We start from the raw sequence: 17117 nt of genomic DNA, 5'->3' as shown, positions 1-17117 counted from the left end.
GGGGGTCAATTCAAGCCCCTAAAATTTCAGAATTTGAACAGCGTCTACTAAACATGCGCGGACCGATCGGCGCGCACACACAGGGAGAGGCTCGCGCCTGCGCAGTATAATTCGGTGACGCGCGGCGGGAGCGAGCGGCAGCTCATCACTGGCTGACGGATACACGCGCTGGTTGGCATGGAGCCCGCGGGTCGCAAAGATAAATCCAAATCCAAAGAATCCCTGAGCCGCCTGGAGAAAGCCAAACAGAAGAGCGCCCAGCAGGAGCTAAAACAGCGCCAGAGAGCCGAGGTACCCGACCGCCATTGTGTCCACTGTACTAACTTGTCCGCCATCTTACTACACCCATGTTTATGTTTATTACGGCTGTGTCCGCCATCTTGCTACACCCTTGGTATAATCATTACTGTGTCCGACATCTTACTACACCCTTGGTATTATTATTGTGCCTCTAGCTTGCTACACCCTTGATATAATTACTGTGTCCGCCATCTTGCTGCACCCTTGGTATTATTACTGTGTCCTCAATCTCTACACCCTTGGTATTATTAATATGTCTGCCATCTTGTTACACCCTTGGTATAATTACTGTGTCCGCCATCTTGTTACACCCTTGGTATTATTACTGTGTCCTATTACTGTGTTTGCCATCTTGCTACACCCTTGATATTATTATTACTGTGCCCACCATCTTGCTACACCCTTGATATTATTATTACTGTGTCCACCATCTTCCTCCACCCATAATATTATTACTGTGTCCGCCATTTTGCTACACCCAATCTTATGTTTTGTTTTTTTTTGTTTGTTTTACGGCAGCCATCTTACTACACTCAGCCCTCCATAATGTGTCTTTTATGTTAATATTTATGTTCTTACACCCTCTGTTATTTAATCAATACTTTTTTTATGTCTGCCGTCTTGCTACGCCCAGCACCTCTGTGGCCGCCATCGTGCTACTCCCCAGCCTAGCAACAGTGCGGCTGCCATCTTGCTGATTGAACTGTTTGGGAGTGTTGGGTATCAAGCTGACCATTAAATAGAAGAGGTATATATAGGTGTATAGTATTGAGCCGCGGACCATGTCCCCCGTACATATCGCAGGCTCAGGGCGGTGGGTGGGTTGTGTCTCAGGCTCAGACCTGTGATGGGGGAGTGGACGGGTTCTGGCATCATAACGTTTCTTCCTCTTTGAGTGACACCCCGCTCATGCGCGCGATCCGGAACCGGTAGATTTAGTGGTCCACCAAAACATTTATCTCATGCTTTGGTTTATATAGACAGGTAACATGGATCCTGATAAGTGGGCAGATCTGTCCTAATGGGTGAGGCTCTTAATGCCCGACACGTTTCGCCTTATTGGCTTCCTCAAGGGAGTTGTGAGCTGGACGGTGCTGAGGCTAGAATATTTAGGAGGATGTACAATTACTGAATTATTATTAGATTTGTTGGTGCCCGCACTGAGGGGCAGATAGTGGGAATCCACCCAGAATAGCGCTGTCCCCGGACTTATAGGAGACGGAGGATGTCACATGACCCAGGCCTGTCAAGATGGGGCAGAAATGGGGGTTATACTCCTTGACAGGTATTTTATTTGTGAAGATTTTGTCACTCACAAATCTCCTCGCTGTGGTTCATGGCATGAATGTGTTTTTGGGGTGCAGGGGGATTTGCAGAGAGACCCCAATGTGGATTTGTTTGGTGGCACAGTTGCCCAGGGTGATCTATTTTCTCACCAGGAAGACTTGTATCCCCTTTCCTTTGACAACAGGACCAGAAATTAGTAAATCGGAGTCACCAGGACAGGAAGTGAGAGGATCAGGGGTCCCCGGGACAGGAAGTGAGAGGATCAGGTGTCAGCAGGACAGGAAGTGAGAGGATCAGGTGTCAGCAGGACAGGAAGTGAGGGGAGCTCCCTCTGGAGGGGACACAGCCAGCAGTACACCCATTCATAGTCCAGTGGGGGAGGGTTAGACCCTCATTGGGGTTTTTATGATTCCCTCATCTCTCGTCCTGGGGCATCCATCAGCAATACAATCCCTTTGTGTTAGGGTGCAGTCAGGTGACCTGCAGATGTGGTGGGGGGGGGGAAGTAGTCATGTGACCATCACACATAGCTGGGGGGGTTCAGCTTGATGGAGATTGTACAATCAGGAGACATGGGCCATTACTGATCTCTGAAAATACCGTCTGCCTGGCTGTCTTACCGATTTGGTGAGCCCATCTTATGACCATAGGCTGTAGCGGCTGTGGCAGTACAGGAGGTGGACAGCCAGGCACTCTGCCAATCAGAAATGAGCATTCATAGCACTGAGATCTGGTTGTTCCAGGATTCAGCCAATCACTGCATTTCTTTCACCCAATAATAAACACAGATACAACAGAGCATCGTTTAAAGGGGACCTGTCACCTAAATTGTGACCACCCCCCCCTTCCCTCCATGCATTGCTAGAGCCTCTTTACTTCATGGAGGGAGGGGGGCACAGACATCATGTGACACTGACTGGTAATATTTAGGTGACCGGTGCCCTTTAATTGAACCACATGCACCATGATCAATGCATTTACCGCCTAACAACCAGTCGTGATCATGTGACCAGGCTGGTATGGTGACCAGAATGCTCTGCCATGTAATATACAATGCCAGGGAGGGGGGGTAGGGAGGATTTGGGGTTCCCTCATCTGCAAGTAACCCTTTATGTACCCCAACACTGGTACCTGTTAACCCCGTCAGTGCTGAGGGTTCTAGGGGCAGCTCGGTGGCAGTGCCAGGCATGTGCGCCTCCTAAGATGCTCATCATATGAGTCATATGGGGGAGGGGGGGAATTCGGTGCAGCCAGTCCCTCTCAGCACTGCAGGGGTTAAATGTCAGCGCCGTGGTTACGGTGCCCGTAAAGCCACCCACACGCCATGAGAATGAATGCCGACTCAGCGATTTACATTCTGCCTTTATTGGGGGTAAATAACAAAGAGATGGGGGGCAGCTTACAGAAATAAGTGGGCATTAATAGTGGCTCCCGGGCTTGCTGAGATTATTTACCCACAGTGGCCCCTTGGCATTCTGAGATTATATACCCACCAGGGCCCCATTAGGAGTAGATGGTCATCTTCAGCCATTCGGGCAGCCGCACCTGAACTTGCCCGTTGCCCTCCCGGTCCAGGGCTTTAAATGCCCGGAACATGCAATCCATGCGCACCAGGCTGCTGATAAAGCTATCAAAGTTCACGTTGCCCTTGTCGTCTGCTTATCGGCGGATGAGAAGTTGGTGAAGCTGTTCGTTGAGTTGGAAACCGGCAGCTTGCACAGCGCCTGGCATGGAGGCGGCAGGGATGTAGCCGGTGCCCTCCGTGTCGAATTGCTTGTAGATGCACTGCCATTTCTTGATGTTGTTCCACAGATATTTGAACTCCTCGAAGCCGAGCTTTCCGGTGCCGTCGCTGTCCATGACGGCAACCATGCTGCGGCACGTGTCTATGCTGAAGCCTTCGGTCTTTAGGTCCTTGTGCTTGGCCACCACCTTGTTCAGGACGTTCTGTAGTTCCACAGGGGAGACTTCCATGTCCTCTCCGGCCAGCTGCCGGAAGAGGCGACGGAACTGCCTCTGCTCCTCGTTCTCGGTGGCTTCTTGTTGGTAAATGTTGGCGCATGGAGTGGGGGGAGGCTCTGGCTTGTAGTTTGCGATGGCATCACCGATAATTCCCAGAATTCCCCCCAGGATGTTCATTCCTTGGCCACCGCTGGCACCGGGGCCGGCTCCTGCAAAAAGTTTCCCAGGCCCACCAGCCTGTCCACCACCACCGCCGCCACTTAGGCTGTCAATGGCCCCCTTTATAAACTTGCCGGCAGCTCCACCTTGCCCAGAACCGGCCAGATTACTGATGGTTCCTAGGATGTTACCGACACCTCCAGCTCCACCACTGCCTCCACCTTGACCACCAGCACTTTTGCCTTGCCCTCCAGAGCCGGCCAGACTACTGATTGTTCCTATGATGTTACCGACTCCTCCGGCTCCACCGCCACCACCTCCAGAACCTGCCAGGCCACTGACGGCCCCTTGTATCATGTTGCCAAATCCACCACCACCACCTCCTCCTCCTCCTCCAGCACCCAGTTGTTTTAGCAGAAACATGATATCCGAGGCAGGGGGTCCTTTGGCGAGGAGCAGAGACCAGGCAGGGGGTCCTTTGGCAGAGACCAGGCAGGGGGTCCTTTGGCGAGGAGCAGAGACCAGGCAGGGGGTCCTTTGCCGAGGCGCAGAGACCAGGTCAGGTGTGTTGTGCAGGGACCGGGCTGGGTGTCTCCTTCAGAGCTGTCTCGTCCGCTCCAGCCTCGGTGGGGAGGAAAACAGAATTGTTGAGTCAGAGCTCAGCTCCACCCTGAACATTAAAGGAGGGCAGCCAATAGGAGCGCATCCTCCCAAAACATTCCTTCCAAAATTGTGTGCCCCTCCCAATCCCCTTCCCTTTCCCCTCCCAAGTGCATTCTGCATCAAATCCCTGCCAGCCTTACCCTGTCCTGTCCTCTGCACCCCCCATTACGCTGCTTTCATCTCTGCATTGTTACAAGGTTTCTGGTTGCTGCATTTATTTCGTCCAATCAGCAGCTTGGATGACATGCAGCGGAACCGGTTGGTGAATTGCCATTCCGCTGGCAGTTTAACTCTTTGTTGGTCCCACACACAAGTAAAGGAGCTGCAAAGTGTTCCTGTGGCCCCGGACTGTAAAGACCCTAAGCGTCCCACCCCCTACCCGCCACAAGGGTGCTGTATTGCCCACATTGCACTTTGCCCCCCCCCCCATGTGGTGCTGGACTCTCGGGTGAGTTAGGGGGCACTGCTCAAACTTTGGCCATAACTTTATTAGGGCAGCCATGTTTTGGGTGTTGAGGGAGCACCAGGCGTGTCCAAAGGATCTGCGGTGTAATATTGGGGTGCAGGTTGGTTGTCCTGAGCAACAACTGTGATTTCTGTCCCGTTACCATGACATCCAGGCTGCAGTATAAATAGACGCAGTCTGTGGTAATAATAGACTTGGCTCAGTCCCGCGGCCTCTTCTGTCCTTTATAGAGGACTCTCTGCGTGTTTATCACATGATTGGCCCCCTTTCTGTGTCCCCAGTCTCATACATGTGTGTTACATGCGTGTTCTTTGGTTGTGGTGTACAGGACAATGTCTTCCCCCCGGGGAGGCGTGACGCATGCTGAACACATGAATTGTACTGCAGAAACGCCCTGCAAACCAGAGCTGGGTGTGGAGAATCCTCTCAGCTATTTCTGCCCCAGGGTAGAGAATTACCCTGCCGGTTCCCAGAAGCCTCTGCTGCCCCCTCCCCCCCTCACCTGGCTCTTTTTACTGGCTCCTGTACTGCGATACCAAATATTATGGGGATCAACATTCACCCATTCACCGACACAACACCCGCCACACACGGAACGCACCGCCCACAATTCTCACCAATCACACCCCAACCAAAATACCCCAGTCGGGGACAACCCACCCCCCCATCATATTACCCCATCCAACCACAGACGCCCACCACAATACCCCCCATCATAGTACCCCATCCTGAGACACCCACCATAATGCCCCAATCATAGTACCCCATCCAACTGCAGACACCCACCACAATACCCCCCATCATATTACCCCATCCTGAGACACCCACGATAATGCCCCTATCATAGTACCCCATCCAACATCAGACACCCACCACAATACCCCCCATCATACTACCCAATCCTGAGACACCCACAATAATGCCCCGATCATAGTACCCCATCCAACCACAGACACCCACCACAATACCCCCCATCATAGTACCCGATCCTGAGACACCGATTATAATGCCCCTATCATAATACCCCATCCAACCACAGACTCCCACCACAATACCCCCCATCATAGTACCCCATCCTGAGACACCTAGCATAATGCCCCAATCATAGTACCCCATCCAACACCAGACACCCACCACAATACCCCCCATCATAATACCCCATCCTGAGACACCCACCATAATGCCCCAATCATAGTACCCCATCCAACTGCAGACACCCACCACAATACCCCCCATCATATTACCCCATCCTGAGACACCCACAATAATGCCCCTATCATAGTACCCCATCCAACCACAGACACACACCACAATACCCCCCATCATAGTACCCTATCCTGAGACACCCACAATAATGCCCCAATCATAGTACCCCATCCAACCATAGACACCCACAACAAACCCCCCCATCATAGTACCCCATCCTGAAACACCCACCACAATACCCTCCTCCCCCCAATCATAGTATCCAATCCTGATCACCCCAAACAGTGCACCCCAGTCACAATACCCCAGCGAAAGACACCCACTAAAATACCCCAATCATAGTACCCCATCCTGATCAACACCCAATCGTAGTACCCCAACAAGAGACACCCACTATATTACCCCAATCATAGTACCCCACCCAACCACAGACACCCACCAGAATACCCCATCTAACCCCAACCACAGTCACCCACCCGAATATCCCATTCTGATCACCTCGACCACTGCACCCTAGCCAGATACACCCACCTTAATGCCCCAATCATAGTACCCCATCTTGACCATCCAGTCCAATCACAGACACCCAAACAAAGTACCCCATCCAACACCAACCACAGTCACCCACCAGAATACCTCATCCTGATCACCTTAAATACTGCACCCCAACGAGATATTCCCACTATAATGCCCCAGTCATAGTACCCCATCTTGACCACCCCATCCAACCACAGTCACCCACCAGGATATCCCATCCAACCCCAACTAGAGACACCACCAGAATACCCCTTCCTGAAGACCCCGTCTAATGATAATACCCTAACTGTAGTGATCTAGCCATAATACCCCATCCATGGTACTTTACCCTCATCCCTGCATCCGACCCCAGCCATGGAACCTCAGCCATACCCTGGCCATAATACCCTATCCTGATCACCCTGTGTAACCGCAACCATAATACCCAATCGATAATACTCCAATCTTAGTACCCCATCCTAATCACCTCAAACACTGCATCCCAACCACAGTCACCCACCAGAATACCCCATCCTGATCGCCCCATCCAACCCTAACCACAGTCACCCACCAGAATACCCCATCCTGATCGCCCCATCCAACCCCAACCACAGTCACCCACCAGAATACCCCATCCTGATCGCCCCATCCAACCCCAACCACAGTCACCCACCAGAATACCCCATCCTGATCGCCCCATCCAACCCTAACCACAGTCACCCACCAGAATACCCCATCCTGATCGCCCCATCCAACCCCAACCACAGTCACCCACCAGAATACCCCATCCTGATCGTCCTGTCCAATGATAGTACCCGAATTGTAGTGATCAAGCCATATTACCCCATCCATGGTACTTTACCCTCATCCCTGCATCCAACCCCAAACCATGGAACCTTGGCTATATCCTGATCACCCCACCACAATACCCCAATTAATACTTTATTCTGATCACCCCAAACACCATCCTTCAACCCTAGTACCCCACCCCATCACACCTTGTCCCATCAGACTATCCAACCACATGGTCTCCAGCCATAGTACCCCAACTACACCACCCCAAGTAAAGCCCCCCCCCCCCCCACAGAACTCCAGGCCAAATGGCCAAATTCATATCATCCCAACCTCCTTCCTCCAAGCCCGGCCTCTTTCCATCACTTCACACTTTTAGCCCCCCTCTGTGTCCAGTTGTTCAGATTGCCATCCCACGCTGTACCCCCTTATTCCCTGACCCCCTCCATGTATTTCTGATACATGCACCTTGCACAGATGGGACACCTTAGCAGCAAAGAGAATCATCTCCAAGCAGCCAATCAGAGCCAAGCTTTAAACAGATCACATTGTTGAGGGAATACAAGTATGTGATTGGTTGCCTCCGGTGACACATTCTTCAAGGTACACGCCATCACGGCTAAGTGCCGAAATCGTGCTTGTGACCCCCATAACAGCCAATCAGATTGTCTGCTTCACCTCACACTTATATTTCTTTCTGATAAACTGTGGCATTCCTATCAGTGAATGAAGGGAATGAATTATATTCCCATATTCGTTACTGCCATCCCTCCAGGTACCACAATCACATTGAGCACTGCAAAGGGTAAATGAAGATCTCGCTGGTCATTGGTGCCTTGTTGGTGCGGTGATTCTGTTCGTCACACGGGGATCACAATGCATGCCAGGGATGGGTGGGGCTCTGTTGCGCCCACGTTGTGGTTTCTTGGCACTCGTCCACCAGATTGTGTTCAGCAGGATGTGGCGGGAAAGATGGCTGCCGGGCCTCTGCCTGCACAGGGGGATTATTTCTGGAGACTTCGGTGCACAGAAATGTGGTATAGAAGGTGTGCTTTGTGTGAGCGTGAACCACCGCGCTTTGCTATTCCCACACCAGGCTGGAGGGGGAGGGGGGCTTCCTGACAGGACATCAGCTGTGCACTGCAAAAAATCATAAACCTCCGATAAAGTCAGAAAGTGACATGAACCCAGCTGTAGGGATAACAGGTCCTCTGTATTTCAGATATACGCCCTGAACAAGGTGATGACGGAGTTGGAGCAGCAGCAGTTTGAAGCCTTCTGTAAACAAATGCAGGCATCCGGAAAGTAGCGCTGTCACATGACTGAACACGGGGCTCCTGTCCTGGCTCCTTCACCAGACTGGCTCCTCCCCCGAGGTCCAGCTCCTCTACTTTGCTGTCGAGACTGGCTCTTACACTTGGTTGGCTCCACCCCCAAGGCCTGGCTCCCCCACCCTGTTACCTGGAGACTGGCACCTACACCCGACGGGCTCCTCCGCCACACCAACCAAAGTCTGGCTTCTCCATCTGACCAGCTCTACCCTCGAGTCCAGCTCCTTTATCCTGCCCCCAAGGTCCACCTTTTTCACCTGACTGGTTCCTTCATCCTGCCCCCAAGGTCCACCTCCCTTACATGACTGGTTCCTTCATACCGCCCCCAAGGTCCACCTCCCTCACATGACTGGCGCCCCCAAGGTCCACCTCCCTCACATGACTGGTTCCTTCATCTCGCCCCCAAGGTCCACCTTCTTCACCTGACTGGCTGTGTCATCCCCACCCCATAAGTTCATCTTCACCTGATTGGCTCCTCGGTCCCCCTATCTCAGAGCTTGTGCTTGTTTTTATGACTGTGGACTCACTACTGATTTTTTTTATGTTCTGATTTGAATAAAAGCTTTTCTACTACAGGTCTCTTCAGTGTTTCTGTTCACCAGGCACATTCACCACCAGTGACATTCACTCCGCACAGATACAGTAGTGTTTTATTTAGCTGGAGATTCCAGACAAGTCTAAACATGGAGCCGGTCCGCCCTGCTGCCACCCCTTGCAGATTATTGTTCTCTGCGGGCCCCGTGGACACGGATATCTGAAAGTTTATTTGTCTGTGTGTGTATATTTAGAATTGTGTGTGAAAATAATATAAATTAATTAATAATCCAGACTCGGATGTCTGCATCCAGTCATAAAACGCTGCATAATTGTGTTGGATTGTATAGTGTATGGTCAGCTGACCCCCTGCAATGCCTTTCACTGGTTGTCATGCTGGAGCTGAAATGCCTCTCATATAAGGGAACTCCTGGGGGGAGGGGCCACAGCTATATGTTCCTATCTCAGCCACTAGAGAGCGCAGCTACAAATGTCGATATAACAATACAATCATTATCCTGCAATGAAGGGACACCCAGACAACCGTTTCACAGTTTATTGTAACATTTCTCAGCGGTGCTCGGACACATCCAGGCAATATTGGAATTTCTGGGATTTGTAAAATGGACATGACTGCAGATCTGTGAGAGATGAGACATCCCCCTATACAGCAGGGGGCAGCCAAGAGGCTAGTTCAGCCAATCAAGAATGAGTTGGGAGGAGAAAGCAGTTAAGCTTTTAGTTTGCTCCTCCTCTTTGTATAAATTGGGGGCGGGTCCATGACAACCTGAAAACAGTAGTGGGATGAATGGCACTCATTCAGCTTAGAAGACTGAGGACGTCTAGTGGCAAGGGAGTAGTACTGCAGGGTAAATCTCTGCCTTGAATCATTTTTTTTATTTTTGGCTGGTGTTTAGGTTAGTTTTAGACGGTATCAGGGTGAATTGCTGCCAAGTCCTTATTTCTGTCTGTGACCCCATTGGGGTGTTTATGCCACTCCTTGTCCTGGATAGAATTGTAGGGAGGTCTCACCAATGGGTACACAGGCAGCCATAGAACCCCGAATCCATTTTTTGGCTGCTATATTGGATGCTATATTTCTCCACCTCATTGGTCCTCCTGTCTGTGGGAGTGGATTAAGTCTGTTATGGGGGGCGGACAGACTTTGAGCCCTTTTTACCTTCCTGCCCCACCACCGGTGCAGTGATTTCCCAGAATGCTCTGCTCTGAGCAGCTTGTCCATTCCTCATAGCTCGACTCCCTTTTTCTGTGCGGTCAGACATTCTGGACTCAGGATTGGATGAATGTTCATTCAGTGGGTGGGGTCAGTGGTGAGGGGGGCGGGCCTCTCTGTACTGATCCACCCCTGCGTTACTTTCATTGGTCCACCAATAGTCTAAAAGTTATTTGTAGATACGCGTTGCCTCCCTCCGCCCATAGGGGGACACGCTATATTTAGCAGCGCTATATTTATATCCGCACGGTGTTGATGCGGAGCGGTTGTACGTTCTTACCATTGGCGTGGCTCTGCCCGGGGCTGAAATAAGAACAAAGTCTTCCCGGGAACTTCTCTCGGAAGGTGTAGAGCCAGGACATGTCGTCGGCGTTGTAGAAGATGAGGAGTCCCTTGTCATAGTCCAGGTACACGCCCACTTTCTCCAGTTTGGTGCGGACGTTGAGGCGGGTCCACGGCTCGGTGCACGCCCTGTACCGGTTCCCATCATGCATCACGATGCAATAAAAGCCTTTGCCGGGCTGGATCTGGATGCTTCCCTTCCGGCTCACCGCTTCGTGAGCCAATCCAATCATCCATTGCGTCTTGTCGGAGACCACAACCTCCCAATAATGGACCCCCCCATCAAAGACCTGCGAGCCAAACACCGACACCTCCACGTCAAAACGTTTCGGTGAATCCTGCAACGGCTGCGGGTGTAAGTTACCGTACGCCACAATGGTACAATCATCTGAAAGGATGAGGCGCTGGTGGGCGGTCACCGGGTCCAAGGTCAGCGCTGCCGGAACTGAGGAGAAAGAGGACATAGGTGAGACATCCCCGGGTGAGAGGTGAATGATCAGTGAATCCTGCTACCCGGGGGGAGGTGAATGAAGGGTGAAATCTGCTACCAGGAGAGAGGTGAATGAATAGTAAGTCCCGCTACTAGGGGAGAGGAGGTGAATAATCGGTGAATCTCGCTACCAGGAGAGAGGTAAATGAATGGTGAATCCCGCTACTAGGGGAGAGGAGGTAAAAGATTGTGAATGCTGCTACCAGGAGAGAAAAGGTGAATCAATGGTGAATTGGAGGACATAATTCCCCAGGTATTGGGGGTGGGGGTGATTTCCTGTGCTGAGTGTCCCCATCTGATATTCAGATCTGGGTTCTATTACTCAGCCATACACCAGTTCTTCTATCACCTGTCAGGCCTCACATAGCTCTCCCTTAGGCAGGAGCCTCGTCTATTCTCACACCCGTTACACCCAGGCTTTCTCCTGACATAAATCAGACACACCTGGTGACAACCAGTGGAAAAACCACCCCGGCCACAAATCTGTCATTATTGGAGCCAGCGAACGTTGTTCTCTGGGATAGGGGGACTGAAACTACCCTGGAGTGTACAAGTCTGTGCTCACCTGTGCTTACCTGTACTCACCTGTGCTTACCTGTTACCAGGTCCGGTCTGTCCTGGGGGAGGGAGCTCTATAGCTGCACCTCTCCAAATCTGGCCACAGTCATCCGAGCTGCCTGTGACACAGGCTGAAAATTGGGATCATGGAGCAAATGATCTCCCCCAGACACTGATCATGGGGCAAATGATCTCCCCCAGACACACATCATGGGGCAAATGATCTCCCCCAGACACACATCATGGGGCAAATGATCTCCCCCAGACACAGACCTGGGGCTGGGGTTATTGGGTGGGAATTAGTGATGAATCCTCCATCTTGAAGTAGGTGGAATAGTGACCGACCCTCCATGGCGGGGAGGTAGTGATTGTCTATTTTGGGGGATCAGGGGAGGGTTGTGGGGGTGGTGATTGTTACTCCATCTTGGAAACTCTTGGGGGGGGGGTCCCTTATACAGACTCCAATCAGAGACAAAGAAAGTTTTATTACCTGGGTGGATGTCCTGGAAGAGTGACTTCCAGATGGTGTACTGCAGGGGTCCCATATACTTGGAAGTTGGGAAGTCTTCGTACGTCAGGTTGGTTTCGTGTATCTTCCCCTTTAATCTGAGGAGAGAAGAAGATGGGGAGAATAATAAGAAGAGTATATGAGAAATTCACATAAAGAAACCATACACTGGCCAATCAGAGTGAGATACCAGCATCATGTGACATCTAAGCCATGGCAGCTATACCTTTACACTATCGGGCACTCCGGAGTAATGATCTGCGAGTCACAAGATGGCGCTATGGAGATGAAATGATTTCTGGCTGGTTGCTATGGGTTACCTCTCAGACAGGGATGAAATTCCTGCCAAAAAGTTGTGTTTATCGCTCTCTGCCAGGCGCTCCTGCAAGATCTGCACCCCCTCCTGCACCTTGCGCAGCTGCTGGCTGTAGCGCTGAACCTTGTGCTCGATATCGGTCAGGGTGCGGGCCGTGTCGGACTCCAGCTCCTCCAGCATGGCCTTCTGGCGCTCTCGCAGCAGGCGGTGAAGGTGCTCGAAGGCCTCACTGATGGTGGCACGCAGGCTCTTGGCAGAGGACTGGGCAGAGAAGAGGACACAGAATGAGTGGCACAATCTTACCTAATCTGCGGGCATGGACATACCTAAGGCCCAGGACACGACTAAGCACCGACTTCCTCCGTCCAACCTTTCTGTTATAGCCGAGGAGCCAGAAGTCACCTAGTGCAATCAGTAATCAGCATGCAGGAAAAGGGCCCGGTAGGACACGCCCACTCTATTCCTCTGGGAACATGTGATAAGGGGGTGTGGTTGTTACTCAGCTCTGCCAGCACAGAGCACTGCATTGCAAGAGCAATAGATAATAATGTATGGAGGGGGCGGGGCTATACAGGGGTACGAAGAGGTGGGCTCCTATACTGGACGGGCTTTCAGAGGTGGGCTTTCAGTACTGGACCATGTCAGGTGCTGTTAATTGGGCAATCTGCACCTGTGGGGTGATTGGACCGGGTCAACCTTTCTTCCCACACTGGCTGGATCCTGCCTTGGTGGGGTGACTGATGTGGCCCTCAAATAACATCAGGCCCTTTAGGGGTCCCCAGGAGGCACCACCAACCCCGGAGTGCTCATTATCACCATATATTATCACAATATTTTTTGCCACTTCAGAAGCACAGGGAGGAGCCCAGCAGTGCCAGGTACAAGCTGGTGGGCACATTAGTCCTGGTCCTGTGTACCCGGGTGGATGCATGCCAGTGGCATGTGGCAGATGGGGGGGTGATATACAACAAATCCAAAGAGCCCTCCACACAGGGGGAACCCAAATATAAATATGTTACCTTGGTCTCGGCCAGCTGGCGTTTCAGTAGTTGGAGGGCCTCGGTGTGGCCCTTGGCGCTCTCCTGCAATGCCTGCAGCTGCTCCTTCAGTTCTCGCTGGAGAGAGAGCAGAGAGGTGAGTGCTGCAGCTATGTACATTGCTGGACCACTAAAAGTTTGGCCCGGGGGACCCCCTCTGACAGATCATACAGCTGGGGTCCAACTAGAAGGCTGCCAAGGGGGCAACTGTCATAAGGCCCAGGGGGTCAATACCCAGTCACTCCCCCCTTATACCCCAGCTGTGTGCAGAGAAAAGCTGAATCATCCGCCTGCTTGTCCGATCTGCTGTACCAGCCTGATACCGATGTACCACGTGTGAGCATACAGCAGATCCCACTATACTAAAGGACAACAGGATCCACACATGTGATTGGACAAGCCTATGTCCGTGGCTTTTGGTTATGTGTGGAACTCTCCTATGGTTAGGTGGAGTACAGCTCATTGTAATATGTATTAGGTGTCAGCCAATCTGGAACCAGGGCTGTATGGGACGTGGCTCATTGTAATATGTCATGTGATCCATCGTATTAGGTGTCAGCCAATCTGGAACCAGGGCTGTATGGGACGTGGCTCATTGTAATATGTCATGTGATCCATCGTATTAGGTGTCAGCCAATCTGGAACCAGGGCTGTATGGGACGTGGCTCATTGTAATAGTTCATGTGAGCCATCCTATTAAATATTAGCCAATCTGGATCCAGGGCTGGCTCACAGTAACACGTCATGTGATCCTTCATATTAGTGATGAGCCAATCCCAGCCTTTTCTCTATACCTTCTCCAATAACAAAACTGGCATTGGCAGTTAGATCACCGCCATACACACAAGGGGGGGATCTGCAGCTCTGGGATGCGTAGGATAACAGATACGTGATTCATTGTAAGTCATAAACTTAATGTGACCACACAAACTGCTAACTGACACACAGTTAGTACATGACAGTGGATTAGTCAGTCCTGTGTATGCACACCAGATGTTACCAGATGCCACGCATATGCTGCCACCATTCAGCACCCCTCCGCAGAGTCACATGGCTGGTCAGAGAGTGGAAGGTGCAGGGACATCTTCTATATTATTGGGGCATCCCGAAGGTTCTACAGATGATGGAAGGGCAAATCAAAGGTCAAACAATAAAGAGAACCTGTCATGAGAAATACACAGAGGCTGCCATTCCTTTGTCCTCAGCCCGTGCCAGTGTCTGGTACACAGGTTAGGAGCTCTGACTTATATAATGTGGCCAATAGGAATCCCCAAATCAAACCAACACCAACAGGCTCAGCCAATCCCTGTCTGTCCCACAAGAATATGGCGGACCATGGAGTCCTAACCATCACCTGATATGGTGTGCCCAGTCATAGATCAAAATATCTGTATGGCTCAGGACGTGGGCTGTCCAATTCCTGTGCAGCAACATCCTGCCGTGGCACTACTTGTTCCAGCATCTCCTGCCGTGACACCCCCTGTCGTGGCACTACTAGTCCCAGCATCCCCTTGCCGTGACATTTTGGCTGGTGCTGGGCTTTAAGGCGTTGGTTTGTGGTGTCAAAGCTGCTGAACATAATAACATCTGAGGTGGATTGCCCACGCACTTACCTGCAGTTCCTCGAAGGCCTCATCCACGTTGGTCACCTGGTGCTGCTCATGCAGGGAAGGCTCGTCACAGAAGAAGCAAACCACGGCCCTGTCGGTCAGGCAGAAAAGCTTCACCTTGTCGTGGTCCTTGCAGGGAAAGGAGCTGCGCTGGGCACTGAGGATGGCATCCAGGGGGAAGGCCGTGTACCTCTCCACAATATTGGACAGCTTCAGGCTCGGGGACAGCGTAGGCTCTGAGAAGGTTCTCCGGCACTCCGGACAGTCCAGGGGCCCCCCGTGCTTCTGGCGGCTCCAGTGCTCCGTGATACATTTACGGCAGAAGTAATGTTCACAGCCAAAGCTCACCGGGTCCTGGTAGATGCTGAGACAGATGGAGCACAGAAGCTCATCCTTCAGACAACACGCCATCCCTGAGACAAGAGGCCACCACGCTGCAAAGCACGCTCCACAGACACGGAGAGACCACGGCCCACGTCACACCACCTAGAGACAGAGAGAGAAGGCCATGAGAGACATACCAAGGAGGCCACACCATGAGCCTCATACCAAGGAGTATAATAATAGTGTGTCGGGGGACATTAGAGTGTCAGCTCCTCTGTACAGCACTGCGGTATATGTCAGAGTTGTGTCATGTGACTGTCCTGTTGATCTCTATGGTGACAGAGGCACTGATCATTATTATTTATTGCTGTATATTGGCCACTAGGTGTCTCTGTTGTAGCAGGCTGGTATTGGCTATAGGGGATGAAGGATTCCCCATGCACATAGTTTAGAGGGGTGGGGGAGATTTGAGGATGGACACAATGACCCCTCCCAGGAAACGTGCAGGGAGAGAAGGAGCAGGCAGCACCCCCAAACAGCAAGATAGGGGGCGGAGCTTGCAGAGTCCAGGTGTGTTCCAGCCAGTTGTAACAAACAGGAAGATGTGGGAGGGGCATGATAGGTGAATGAGGTCTGCTATTGGCTGGAATGATGAGGCTGCTCCATATACTGAACAGCCTCAGGGGGGCGACGAAGTGAGAAAAGGAAGACAGCGCAATGCTTGTAAAAAAAACTTTATTTATTGTAATGATACAACTATCCGACACGTTTCGGGGAGTCTACAGGCCATTCATCTGGGCTCTGATGAGGGAGGGGTAACAAGTACTGAACATAAAGGGTTAAAATGGTGCAATGTGGGGTATAGTGGGGTATGAATGTAAAGAGTTACCCTCTGCAGCTAGATGGAGCTGTCATCCTTCAGACCATCAATCTGTGTGTAATTGTACAACCACATCTTGTGGTCACTGGCCAATCAGATGGCTTGTTTTGGGTTTATGGTCTCTTATTACTAAAGTCTCAAGATATCTGTAAACCCCCTCCCCCAGCCTGTGGGGATTCCCCATCCTGCAGCCTGCCCTTCATTTATCTGCCCTCCATTTATCTGCCCTCCAGCTTTCCCCAGAAGCTGCAGCAAGTCAGACAGAGCCCGCCTCTTGCCAAAAGGGAGGCTGTCCATGTAGCTCCTCCTCATCCTGACTTTATGACACCTCCCCCCAGGAGCCGGCCACTGCTTACATTAGGACTGATGCTGGGTTTTCGGGAAGCTATGTACAGCACCCTGCTGGCTCCTCCTACCAGCAGTGACTTACTGATGACATCAATGAGTATAGAGTAAGGAATGTGAGGAACCAGAAAGGTTTTATGTATCATTACTGCCATAGGGGGCACAAGTGTAATTGCTGGGGAGGGACGCAGGGGGCATAAGTGTCATTACTGGGAGGGATAGAGGGAACGAGTGTCATTACTGGGGGGGGTAGGGGG

General features: G+C 51.6%; 3 protein-coding genes across 4 annotated transcripts; 1 reads left to right on the top strand and 2 right to left on the bottom strand.

Annotated features, from left to right (window-relative positions):
• Nucleotides 1-100: 100 nt before the first annotated feature.
• Nucleotides 101-8706, top strand: SVBP (small vasohibin binding protein). 2 transcript variants are annotated; one of them, XM_072425781.1, is made up of 2 exons: nucleotides 101-291; nucleotides 8574-8660. In XM_072425781.1, the coding sequence occupies exons 1-2, from the start codon at nucleotides 178-180 to the stop codon at nucleotides 8658-8660; spliced, it is 201 nt and encodes a 66-aa protein (XP_072281882.1). In that variant the 5' UTR covers nucleotides 101-177. The 2 variants fall into 2 exon arrangements, 1 of the variants encoding a protein (XP_072281882.1); XR_011922661.1 differs by lacking the exon at nucleotides 101-291 and adding an exon at nucleotides 7255-8397 and having other exon boundaries at nucleotides 8574-8706.
• On the bottom strand, nucleotides 2937-4360 carry LOC140340741 (calpain small subunit 2-like). Its single transcript, XM_072426114.1, is given in 1 exon segment — nucleotides 2937-4360. A coding segment is annotated over 1 exon segment (1041 nt). The 5' UTR covers nucleotides 4132-4360; the 3' UTR covers nucleotides 2937-3090.
• Nucleotides 8707-9757: 1051 nt separating the features above from the next.
• TRIM62 (tripartite motif containing 62) lies at nucleotides 9758-15818 on the bottom strand. The gene is made up of 5 exons (XM_072425780.1): nucleotides 15315-15818; nucleotides 13684-13779; nucleotides 12669-12925; nucleotides 12331-12446; nucleotides 9758-11237 (listed from the first exon to the last, which is right to left on the bottom strand). The coding sequence occupies exons 1-5, from the start codon at nucleotides 15720-15722 to the stop codon at nucleotides 10687-10689; spliced, it is 1428 nt and encodes a 475-aa protein (XP_072281881.1). The 5' UTR covers nucleotides 15723-15818; the 3' UTR covers nucleotides 9758-10686.
• Nucleotides 15819-17117: the final 1299 nt, after the last annotated feature.

This window comes from Pyxicephalus adspersus, chromosome 11 (genome assembly GCF_032062135.1).
Source record: "Pyxicephalus adspersus chromosome 11, UCB_Pads_2.0, whole genome shotgun sequence".
NCBI lineage: Eukaryota > Metazoa > Chordata > Amphibia > Anura > Pyxicephalidae > Pyxicephalus > Pyxicephalus adspersus.
The sequence above is the reverse complement of the archived record's forward strand: the minus strand, read 5'-3'. Positions and strand labels throughout refer to the sequence as shown.

Coding starts and splice junctions, on each gene's coding strand:
- TRIM62 (XM_072425780.1), bottom strand. CDS start 15,722: ATGGCGTGTTGTCTGAAGGATGAGCTTCTGTGCTCCATCTGTCTCAGC. Junction 13,780..15,314: donor AGGCCTTCGAGGAACTGCAG/GTAAGTGCGTGG, acceptor CTCTCTCTCCAG/CGAGAACTGAAGGAGCAGCT. Junction 12,447..12,668: donor ATTTCATCCCTGTCTGAGAG/GTAACCCATAGC, acceptor TTCTCTCCTCAG/ATTAAAGGGGAAGATACACG.
- SVBP (XM_072425781.1), top strand. CDS start 178: ATGGAGCCCGCGGGTCGCAAAGATAAATCCAAATCCAAAGAATCCCTG. Junction 292..8,573: donor AACAGCGCCAGAGAGCCGAG/GTACCCGACCGC, acceptor TCTGTATTTCAG/ATATACGCCCTGAACAAGGT.